Source organism: Anoplophora glabripennis, unplaced genomic scaffold (assembly GCF_000390285.2).
Source record: "Anoplophora glabripennis isolate ALB-LARVAE unplaced genomic scaffold, Agla_2.0 scaffold580, whole genome shotgun sequence".
Lineage (NCBI taxonomy): Eukaryota > Metazoa > Arthropoda > Insecta > Coleoptera > Cerambycidae > Anoplophora > Anoplophora glabripennis.
The window spans coordinates 163,678-176,489 of record NW_019416656.1 but is presented as its reverse complement, the minus strand read 5'-3'; the positions used below and the strand labels follow the sequence as shown (position 1 = coordinate 176,489).

Genomic DNA, 12,812 nt, shown 5'->3' with positions numbered 1-12,812 from the left:
AAAGTCTGTTATTTGTGTATTGATTCATGTTTAGACAAAAAGTGTAATAAAATCTATAAAAATGTATTGCTGGTTACCGATTTGCTATACAGCCTTCTTAAGCAGTCAAATTCTATTATTTTCAGATTTACTGACAATATTCATCGAGTGATAGGCGTCTAATGAAGAAACATAATTCCAATATCAACTAAATAATAAATCTCCATTACTGGAGCATGTTAATCATGCTCAAAACAAAACATACAAAAACATACATACATACAAAACAAAAATTTAGAAGGATAAGCTTCATATTAATATGGTTTAGAAAATAAAATTAGGCAAATATGTGACGATGTTACAAAGCAAAAGGTTGAAAATGCATAGAGAAAATAAAGTTAGTTAATTGAAATGATTTTTTGTTGTGAATATCTTCAATAAATGTGAAAACCTTAGGAACACATTAAAAAAAATTACTAAAACAAAAAGTTACGGGAAAAACTTATCTATTTTCAGTAATTTTTAAGTTAACAATTAACCAATAATAAAAAAAATCGTAAATATTTGGGTACGCAAATCTCGAGCACTGAAATATATTTTATTCCGAGGATGCTAAAGAAGAAACTTTTGAATAAAAAAAGAACTTAATGTATATTTTGTTTAAATTCGTCCCCTTTTTAATTTTAGAACCTGGCGCCTTTGATGAAAATCGAGTCGTTATATCAAAATAATCGCTTTGCAGGTAATTATTTCGTGTTAAAATACGAAAATTTTTCAATTTGAAATGAGAGAGATATAAGGGCAGTTCCATTAAAAGTGAAACACACTGTATAGTGTGTTTGTTACCAAATGAAACACACACTCAGTCAGTCAATTTTTTTTAAACAATACTTGGACACAGAAAATTTTATTTTTAATTGCTCATTTTTATGTTCCTGTACAGTAAGCCTGCAGACTTTGTAACACACAACAGAAAATCGATAAACTTTTAATGCTATGTTCAGACGCAGATTTACAGACTTATGGATTTTCTGATCGTTCATGGGTCTCATCCAATAGACCAACCAATAGAGATTTTTTGGCACCCTTAAATATTACAGTAAATTTCATATATTACCTTTTGAAAAATGCTTAGTAAATGAAAACCCAAGTGATTTCCCCAGCAAAATCGTGAACGATTTTTTTAAACAATAAAAACTGCAAAAAAGTTGCATTTTTTTGACTTTTTTATAGTATCTCAAAAATAATGATGGTATCGTCTTACTCTCAATAGAACTTTTGTAGAGAATAAAAAAACCTATAAAACGGTTTTTTGTGCGACCCAATCGGTTCATTTTTTACAGATATATAAACAAATTAGGGTCTTTTTTGCACAGTGTGGCGATTTATCAAAAATGGTTCAATTTAAATTCTGAAAACGGCATCTGAAAGTAGACGACAAAATCTCCAAATTGTATATCACGGATTTTCACCTAGGTCATGGGAAATATGCTAAAAATGCCCTTGAAAGTAGCCTAAAACGATCGAAAGTACGCTCGAGCCAGAGTCTAGTAGCGGTAGTGGGGGGAGCAGCGAGCAGGGGACGAAAATCCGAGATATGCAAAAAAAGACCCTAATTTGTTTATAATGCAATTGTGCAAAAACTATGCATCGGACAGAAACCATCTTGCGCACAATTAAACTACATATTATTATTTGTCATTTTCCGCAAGATTTATTTTTCCAGCTTCAAATTTCACGGAGTTATGAATTTTTGAAAAAAGGTCTATCAAAAATGAACCGATCGGATCACACAAAAAACCCTTTTACAGATTTTTTATTCTATACAAAAGTTCTATTGACAGTAATTCCATCATTATTTTTCGAGATATTATAAAAAAAAACAAAAAATGTAATTTTTTTGCAATTTAAAAAAAAATTGTTCTCGACTTTGGTGGTTCATTTACTAAGTATTTTTCACAAGGAAATACATGAAATTTGCTGCAATATTTAAGTGTAAAAACAGCCTCTTTTTTCGCTCTATTGGTTGGCCTACAATGCAAAACTATGTTCTAACTGTATTGCCTTAAAAATATCAAACAATAATAACTTTTGGGGAACTATATTTTTCCTCAAACCACGAATAGCACTATTCAACTTTATCAAAGTTTCTGACAATACAGTGATGACTGCCCTTATTGACATTTTAGAAAATGTAATAAAGAAATTTTTTCCCATATAATTCATATTGCTCTTGCAATACTGTTTTAGTTGTGCATCCTGATCTTTAAGTGTAATTTATTTAAAAATATGATCTCGAAAATTAACAATAATTGTCCGGTATACGGAAATTGATACCTGATAGAACAATGATTAAGAAAAAATCACAATATTTATTTGCAACTACCTGTGGTTAATATTTGATTCACCCAAACTGGATCATCCTGTATAAGCAAGTTAAAATGATAAACAGAAAAAAAATAAATACTTCGGTGAAAAAATATTCCTTATCTTGGTTACTCTCATTCAGTTTTGTAGATAATAAAATAGGGGAATTCTCAGAACATGAGGATTTCCCAGAGTGATCCACAAAAATTCTGAAATTATAGGGAAGTCCACAAAGATTTTTTAGATCAAGGAAAAAATACCTTCTTCAAGCTATAACATGAGTTTGCCCAACAAAAAATTTACGTAAACAACATTTTGTAGAAAAAAACTTACCACTAATAGGTGTACTTGCGAAGTCAGATCCAGAGAGACTATTCGTCATTTGCTGAAGGTGCTGAGTGACTTCATGCAAACTGTTCTTCATTACACTATCATTAAAAGAGTATTCTTCATCTTCCACATCTTCCAGTGGCGCAATATCATCTGTATTATTATTTACAGACATCAGAGAAGCCATGGACTGCATGTCCTCATCTCTGCAACAAGTACGTGATAATTTAAACAATTTTGAAGTAAAGAGCATAAAGTCGAGCATAAAGTTTTGTAGAAACATGTACAGGGTGAGGAGATTTCGGTCACAAGCTAGATTTCGGGAAAAGAGTATCTGGTATAACCATATTCTGAAATCTTGATTTCAGAATATGGTTATACCAGACATCCCCAATAAAATTTTTTAGTTTATATAAGTCACAAAAAATGTGCAAGTAATAACAAAAACAGATCCATTTCAGTTCTCCCCATAAAATGACTATATTTAAATTTCTTTTAATGATTTTACTTCCTTATTTACCGTTTATTCTATTCATATACCATTGTGGGTACACATGTCTGCAAGTGAACCATTTTAAGTACTACGTCAAGAGCGACAAGAAACAATGTGCAAAGTGGGACGCAACAAGGATCCAGAAAGGTCCTCGGCTGATTGGCGCCAAGTACCAGATACCTGCGAACGACACCACACCAAGACTCTCCAGCGGACGCTCGCCCCGACAACACTTATTTTTTTCACTAACTAGTTTTCAATAAAAATACTTTATTTTTACTGTTGAGAGAGAGTTTTACATTGCCGCACACCGAAAACAACCCTCACCATATACCTGTATTCTTATACCAAAAATTTAATGTGTATGATATAATTATTTAATACGATATATTCAATTGTTCCGATAGATAATTCAAAAGATAAAAATTAAAACTAACTTTTAAAAGTGACACTATATCTAGGAGGTAATCATTAACAAATATTTTGTATATTAAGCAATAATTTTAAGAGTTTAATACAGTCCATTTCATTCAAGAATTCAGAGTTTAGAGTTGAAAAATGTTCATGGGTTTATGAATTCATGTGACTTTATATTTAGAATACAAACACACACACACACTTTTATGAAAAAAATGTGGAAGAATTGCATGCAAACTGTATGCTAATAAATAAAAATAATGATTCCTGTGTTATACAGGGTGTTTAAATTCTAAATATTTTAGGGGGTGGTTGTCGAAGTTATTTTGTGGAAAAAAGTTCATATAAACGTAGATCGAAATATGCTTCGTTTCCGAGATACAGAGTGTTTAAATTTTAATTTTTATTTATTATTTCAGAGTTTTAAAGATGTTGACTCGAAATTTGAATAACGCTTTGGAGGGATAAACGTGCATTTTTTGGGCTGACCTGAATATTTCTACTTGCACCAGTGGCATTCGTGTGAGAACGCCACAAACTTTTTTAATATAAAAAAAATGGTACGCCACTGACTTTTTCCCGTTTTGATATTTAGTTAGAAATCCGCTATCAATTTTGAATGAAATTGGTCACTTCAATTTTTTTCATAGGATGCATCGTTTTTGTTGTACTTTTAAATTTCTATTGATCTAGTAGGTAGCTGTTAATATTTTTAAATAAAATACAACCATCAAATTTCGAGTCAATGTCTTTAAAACTGAAATAATTAATAAAAATAAACAAAAATTTAAAATTTAAACACTGTATCTTGGAAACAAAGCATATTTCGACCTATGTTTATATGAACTTTTTTTCAGAAAATAACTTCGGCGACCACCCCCTAAAATTATTCGCACTTATTTACAATCACCCTGTATAAAAATAAAACATACTAAATTCAAAATGAATTAAAAAATAATACTCTTAACTTCATCAATACTCCCTAACATTATACCAGTATATTTAATATCAAAAATAATTTTCCTATTTTATGGTAAGTATTTATATTTGTTTTAAGAATGGAGATAAAAATTAAATTTTAGTAAATATTAGGCAATACTTCAAATAGAAGCTCGGCTACCACATTCATTTGATGTTTACTTTATGTACATATCGAAGTGTATATATAGATATTAACCACAGGAAAGCCAGGATTTAAAATTATTGTGATATAACCACAATTATCAAAAATTTGATTATTTACGACTGAAGGAAAAATATTTCCAGGAATATAGATACTAACATTGTTTTTGGAAGAGGTAAGTAAAGTCTGTCTAAATAAAATGCAATTTTGAAATGTAATACAGTTTCTTATATCAATATTATTTTAAATTTATATCAAGCATATTCTGAAAGTTGTAACATAATATTCGAAAGGGAATAAATTTGTGCATGCCCATGTAAAAACAATATCTGAATTAAGAAATTTAAATTTAGTAGACTCATTAGTAATCTAATAGAATTTGTATTTTGTTATACTTTTTCCATGATTATTATGAAACTAAATATAGTAATGGCTATACTGCTGCGTCACAGCTTTTAATTAGTTAGTTAAAAATATACTGGAAAGATTTACACAATGAAATACTTTGCAAGTCCTACACTTTAGTAAAACATTCATTATCACATAGCATATTTTAAATGAAAAACATTGTAAAGATGATCCATTTAGGTAAAATATTTAAATTAAATTTTACAAAAGGGACACGGAGTGTTACTTACACCCTGTACATTATGTAAAATAATAAGTACTTACGTTGCTTTTCCTTCTCGAAGGAAGACACACGAGAGTGTGCAGTCCAATTTTGCACCCGTAACTTTTTTCGTAGTTGGCTTAAAATTAATTTGAAGTTCCGTTTGTGTAGATTCGACGCTAGCATATTTACGCATGTTGACGTGGGCAATGGCAAGTTGTCTTTTCTTTCCCGTCGGAGGAACCTAAATATAAAAATATCCACATCATCAATTAGACTGAAAAATTCCATGTGTATCAAATGAGTTCAATCGGTAGTAATGAGTCTATCGCTCTTTTTAACAACTTTTCAGTAACATCATATGAAATTTTATTAGGAAAACTTGGCCATAATGAAAAATCTATTAATGTTACTGAAACTAAATTTGAAAAACTACAAATAGGTATAAGTAAAAACGATGTACCAGGAAATTAAATAAAGCAGAAAATGTTTCTTGTCACTAAACTTCTTCATACGATAAATTGAACATTTAATATGTGTGCAGTAGATTGAAAAATGTGTGCTTATGCAAAAAGTATTTACAAGTTTCCATACATTTTTTTTTTCTTTTGACTATATAAGAAATAGTAACATTTACTTTTCCCATTTCAATTTATTTCACAATGTACACAAGTATTCTGATAAAGAGAAAAAAAGGAGACCTTAGGAATAATAAAAAATATCACGAAATAATTGTGAAAAGTTATTAGGAGACGGACAGAAATTTTAAGTAATCACTTCAAGCTAAAAACTATAGGACTGTTCATATCTCAACTGCATGACGGAAACACCTTCTAGGGATTCAAAAACAGTGATAAACAATTACAGGTAGCAATATTGACAGACATAAAAAAACAGCCTATCAAGGGTTGCAGGAAAGAGAATTTTCAAATGATCATTTATTTTAGTGAAAATTCAGAATGGGAAATCGCCATAATAAAAATATTTACGTGGTTACAGAAAAGTAACTTACAGAGTCCATGCAGATTTATTAACTGCTAAAAATATCAAATAAATAATTGAATTTATAGATCAAGTATTTATTTGCTGTATTATTATTACTTTTTATAACTTGTTTTCCTAATTACCTATATATCATAGCTGCCACATATTCTTGATTAAGTACAGATGAGAGATGTATTTTATTACAATCTGATTTTAGTTGAACTAATTCAAAATGTTTTAAGTTATGGCGAATCGCAATAAGTATCAAGCATCAGAAAAAATACTCTTAAAAGATTGTTTATCGTAAAACCTATAGGTACATATAATAATTTTCACCATAAAGACATTATTTTATAAAAATCTGGACAAAACTGAATGCATAATGGAGATACTACTGTTCAGTTTTCCATTAACTTAGAATATAATAGAAAATAGTTATGTTTTTTGTTCTTACAATACAAAATTCTATTTATTGAGTATTGAGTACTTTTAGTCCGACTGCTTTCGGTGTATATGATTGTAAAGCAACATGATATTTTCACAGTAAATATGCCTTAGAACAGTGACTCAATTATTTTAAATTTGTTAATATTCTTAAGACCTTACTTAAATATTCACTACATATGCCATATTTAAATAGGTATTCTTTAAATACCTAAATTAAGAACTCTTTTCCTAAATACTTGTCTACTTGCACAAAATTCTTAACTTATTTACCAAGAAACATTCAAATATAGGTGCCTATGCAATAAAAATTTAAACCAAGTCACACATAAAAATAAACATGAGTATACGTCTTCAACAATAACATCTAATAGGAATTGCAAATAATTTGCTTTTAATAAATAATAGTTCTGACGAATGCATGACAATTAGCTGCTTCACCAATCGGTAAACAAAAAATGTATGTAGGTGAAGCCTTGTTATGCAAATGTAAAGGATACCTATATATAAAATGTTACCCATTAGTATATATGTCTCAGACTTAAACTAGATAAGTAAGGATAATACATCTGAATAATCTGTAATCATACGGTGCTCAGAATTTTTAGTGTAGCATCCAATCATCACAGACAATATACTTGAATAACATTTATATTCAGAAATTTAAGAATGCCTATTTAATTTGTTTAATTTATGTTCATCGTAAATAATTACATAACACAGGTACTAGGTATATAATGAACAATTAAAGAGCCCTGAGATTTTAATTAACTAGGAAATAAGAAATTTTATTTTTGGAAAATGTGACAATAGGAAGTAACTTATAAAAAGTAATTACATAGCCAAGCATAGATATTGGAATATAATAATGTCAGGAATGAAATATAATGTTATAAAAATAGAATAATTTTTTTTTCAACCCAGCAAATATAAAGCGTTTACTTTTAGATACAAACAACCACACACAATAAAATAAATATGAATTCTGAGACTCGTACTTAGATAGTTAGATCACCACTATCTTCATTGCAGTGATGTGATTGAGATATGATAACTTCAAATTATTAGTAAACATGAAATTAAAAATTCCGTTGACAATAAAATACCTACAATTATTTGTTATTTCCTTTCGAAAATATTTTATGCACATAAGCTCAAAAAAATTTTAATTGGCACAGCTAAAGTAGGTCATTATGAATTTCAGTTAGAGGCTTAATTAGACTTTTAGATAATTTTTATTTTATAATTAATTAACACCATTTAACCCATAGTTGGGCATAAACCGACTTACTCTCATTGAAGTTTTAAATAATTATAAAAATGATTATAAATATTTGCATGTGTCACTTTAAATTTTCAGGGACAGATTGAATAAAAACTGGTTCATGCATATTTCTTAAAAATTGTTTGATCATGTTATCTACGTACACATATAAATCTTAATGTAGGCACCAAGTCAAGTGAAGGAAATATACTTAGTTAACCTCAAAATTTAATGTTCGTAAAATTTCATACCCAAATTCAAATATAAGTAAATACTCACATCTTCGATTATGAAAGACCAATCTTTATCTTCTAGTTCATTGGTCCGAGGGTCCTTAAAAAGAGTTACAGCTACCTGATGGTTTTCAGGTACCGGCCAAACGACAAGTCCTTTGTATGGGTTCTGTAAGGTAGGCTCCCATGTCATTGGTGTGGACGTTACTCTTCTGGATCGTCGCGACCAAACCACTAAGAGTTTGTGAGGTTGCCTTGAAAATGAATGTAATTTTTCTTGAAATCTGCGTAGCTGTTTAGGTTGTATTTTTTAGACATATTTTGTTTAATTTCCTTACAAGGAGGAAACCGCTAATCAAAATTTATACACTAAAATACTCACCTTCCTTAATTAATTACTCAAATAATAGGAAAAGACTGGAGAAAGGGAGAAGATATTGTATGTGCATGTTGTACGAGCAACATAAATAATTGGTTTTATAGAAATATTGCTTAGACTTATTCTCCTCTGTAATATTTGGTAATATTTGGATATTAAAACAATTGTTTATATTTTTGTACTTACGCATGTCTTTTCCCTCCTCTTCCCGGTCTCTTTCTATTATTTAAGTAATACTTACTTGAGTAATTATTTATGAAAGTGATTATTTTAGTGTATAAAATTTAATTAGTGATTTCACCAAAGTTTAATTTGGAATAATAATAATACTAAGTACTCTAAGAAAAAAAAAGTAAGAAGATTAAACTTTAGGACATAAGTTCATAGAAACTTTTTTCCTTAAAATAATTTACAGAATCACCTCCTCTATTAATATCACAATGTACTTAAGCATCACCTTGGTTAAGCAGTTAGGCTGTTTTCTTTTTCAAAAACGTCTTGACGCAGACTGAAGGTAGCTACTTACATACTTGGACCGATTTTGAAGAAATTTTTTGTGTGTGTTCAAGTGGATTCGAGAATGCTTTAGATTCACAATTCGATCCGATAGATGTTTTTTTAATTAATTTAACGTTTGAACAGGACAACGTCTGTCGGGTCCACTAATAACAATATAATTTACTAAATAAACCTCAAATGGCAAACCGGTAAATCTACTTTTAAAGAAGAAAAAATAATTGATAAAGAACGTGATAACTGGCAGTAATTTTAACATTCATTTTAAGAATGAAATTTCTAAATATTTAATAATATACCTAAGTGTAGAATAATCTCTAGTTTATTCATCATAAAAAAAAAACAAATACACGTTCGATTATGTGTTATTACCTACTTTGATAAGTACTCAATAGAATAAAATTATAATTCCAAAATTAAGTAGGTAATGGCGAAAGTAAAAATCGTGTAAGAACAGTAACTTAAAAAAAAAATCCGTTAGCAGTCCAGCTGGTAGCTAATTATTTCAGTATAAAAAAGATCCTTGTATTATTAATTCTGATAATATACAAAGTCATTGTCCTACACAGTTAGCTTCTGTACTTCCTTTAATACACGGAACACTTCATGCATTTTGTTTCTGTTTCCTGTTTGATTTAATATCTGAGCGTGTGAGGTCATACATATTTTGAATTTAAATGCCATGGTTTTATTTTATTTCTGTATAGTTTTGTGCAGCTGTGAGAGGAAATATTATATTGTGTATATCTTTTAAGGCCTAAAAATTATTTATTCTCTAAGAATTTTCAGATTCAATGTACATTTACTTTTAGTAGAAATTTATGTTCGTATGAATTAACTTTAATATAGGAAAATTAATTTCTTTGAAAATATTCATGTATGCAAAATTAAGTATTATTACTAACATCTATCCTTCCAATTCACTTTCTTAGAAGAATAAATTAACAAGCTAGGTCTAGGTTCATTCACAACAGGTGCAGCATCAATTAGCTTTATTATAATAACTTTAAAATTGCTTAAATCCTTCTATTAAAGTACATACACTGTTTTCTTTTTGTTCAGTTCTTTTAAAATAGCCTTTATTAAGTATGCTCTATTACTATAATAATATCTACACACTATCCTCCTTATATTATTTTTGCATTTGTTCTCACAGAAAATTTTGGTTTTTGATTGAAAATCCAATCAAAAATAAAGCTGTGTTTATTTAGGTGCCTATCACCTAAAATTATTATGCAATTAATAATCTCACGAAAATCTCTATTTTTATACATTACTTACATTTGTATATAACTTGTTATCGTTCCTCTATTACAATATTATGTTGATAATAATAGATAAATGAAGTACTTAGTTATATTTATTTTTTGATTTGATTATAAACATCGCTTTATAAAATACTTATTAGAACAGGAAAAACCTCGGGAAAACACAATTATTCTATGTACAATATATCTACCTGGTATGACAAAGACAAAAATTCTATATTTTAGTAACAAATTCGATATCCAGGTGCAAGTATGATTTGCATGAAAGGCTTTTGTCAAAACTTACCATTGTTTGTAAATAACGAGGTAAATAATTATTTAAATTCTTTAAGTAATGTATTACATTAAGTTACTATATAATGGGGTTTACTACTGTAGACGAGAGAGCGTTAAATATGGATTAATATAGGATGAGAATAAGGAGAAATAAAGAGCAATGTAAAAAACATGAAGGAGTAGCAAATAATGAGAAACATCTCGAGAAATACTTGGGATATATTTTTAGTTAATAATAACAAGTTAATAAGAGAGAATAAATGTGCATATTACATTTTTATGATTAGTGATGGGTGAAGCTGCTTTGCAATTAATTTGGATTTCACTATTTTGTAAGTTAAACAGTTTAAATAGGATTATCCCATAATTTATTGTCTTGCTTTATCATATCAGATTAAATATAAAATAAAATATTTACTTATATTTGTATTTACATTCTCGAGTTGGTTTAGCCAAAAAATGTATTTAAATAAATACACATCTCAGTATAATAATTGTGACGATTCATAATTTCTTACTTCTACCTTATTCTTATTACATCACCTAAAGATGCAACTTCTAAATACCTCTAATGACATTTAGTCAATGTCCAATGCCAATAAAAGACGAGACAATTTTATGTACCTATACGAAATAAAATTTAAAATTTTAACAATTTATACTTTATTATAAATATCTTATTTGTTATTGAATTACTTAAATAATGAGTGGAGTTTGTACTAGACCTTAAAATGTACACTGAGCAGTAGGTACACATATTTTAATAAATTATATAATAGAGTCAGAGTAACTAATCTTAATCAAATAACTTTTGAGATTTAGATAATAAAGATTTTGGTGAGAATTTTTAGTATACTTTAACAAGAATTTTAGGATGATTTATTTAAGTACTGTGTTGCCTATGGAAATGATTATAATATTTTACTAATGTTAAATAAAAAAGCAAATAAGTAGTGGAATTTTTAGCACCTCCATATTTACCAAAGTTTATAGGTACCTAAGTATAAAATGAAAGAACCACCTCCTTTTTGTACACAACAGGTTCCATTTTTTTGTGATAATTATGCGACATAAAGAAGTACTTATGAATAGTTTAGGTGATACTTCTTTGTGCAACGATTGCATATATCTAGAACGTATATTGAGATGTATATTATATAGAACTTACCATTTTGATGTAAAATCTATGGACAGCTGATGGTAGGATACTGTAAACTGAAACTTAGCAGCTCTCTTGTTCACTCTTTGAAGCCTCTTCCAGACTGATCCCATACTGGAAGCGTCAACACCAACACAGGATTGCATTTTGAATAACTTAGTCAAAACAAAGTGCACCAAACAAAAAAATTACACTACACTACACACGACATGCGGGCAAAACATAGTTCAAACTGTAATAAAACATGCACGAAATAATAAAGAAACAGGATGAGTTTATCATCTTATCACATTCTGGTAAAAACATGACGATCTCAGTCTCAAACAGAAAAATTGCCAGCGTAAATATTTACGTTTCCATATTGATTAGATAGTAGTAAAAGAATCAAAAGCATTAAATAAAGCGGTTTGCATTATTTTGAAATACTTTGACATTAAAACTATTAACCTTGTATGATTCATTTGACACAAGGGTCAATTTCGACATTGACAAATTTCCAATTTATTTTACGCACTAGATTGCTTGCTGCATGCATCCACATACCTTCCACTGATAATGTCTGTGCTTAATAACACATTTTACTTAGCGTATACTTAAGTTTAAAGGAATGTTGTACAATAATTTATTTATAACTACTGACTATTAATGGTAAACCAACTAATTATTATGCTTTCACTCACTACTGTCAATTTTTGGTTGTCAAATGCACCGATAAAGAAGGAAATGTTTAAAAGAAACAGTTAATTCCACTAACAGACAACAGATGCCGCATGCGTTCAGCCGCGTTCAGAAATTGCAGAAAATTCAAATATAATGTAAGTCTAGAAAAGATAAAGCTATTTTATTCAGTTAAATTCAATGTTAAACAGGTTTATAGCAAAAAAAAAACAATAGGTACTAAATGATATAAAATAGCCTTTATTTAATAAAATTCACATCATAATTAGATAACATATTAAAAAGTTAAATG

The 12,812-nt window shown here is 28.7% G+C and overlaps 1 protein-coding gene across 4 annotated transcripts in view; it reads right to left on the bottom strand.

Moving 5' to 3' along the window:
- The window catches only part of LOC108911926 (EH domain-binding protein 1), a 29,955-nt gene extending 17,431 nt beyond the window's left edge, over positions 1-12,524 (bottom strand). For 2 of the 4 annotated variants that reach the window (XM_018717002.2, XM_018717005.2), the window contains exons 1-4: positions 11,852-12,524; positions 8,291-8,498; positions 5,382-5,563; positions 2,680-2,882 (exon numbers count right to left, since the gene is read on the bottom strand). In XM_018717002.2, the coding sequence (XP_018572518.1) occupies positions 2,680-2,882; positions 5,382-5,563; positions 8,291-8,498; positions 11,852-11,988 (730 nt within the window). In that variant the 5' untranslated portion in view covers positions 11,989-12,524. The remainder of the gene's footprint in view (positions 1-2,679; positions 2,883-5,381; positions 5,564-8,290; positions 8,499-11,851) is intronic. The other 2 variants (XM_018717003.2, XM_018717004.2) reach the window with 2 other exon arrangements.
- Positions 12,525-12,812: the final 288 nt, after the last annotated feature.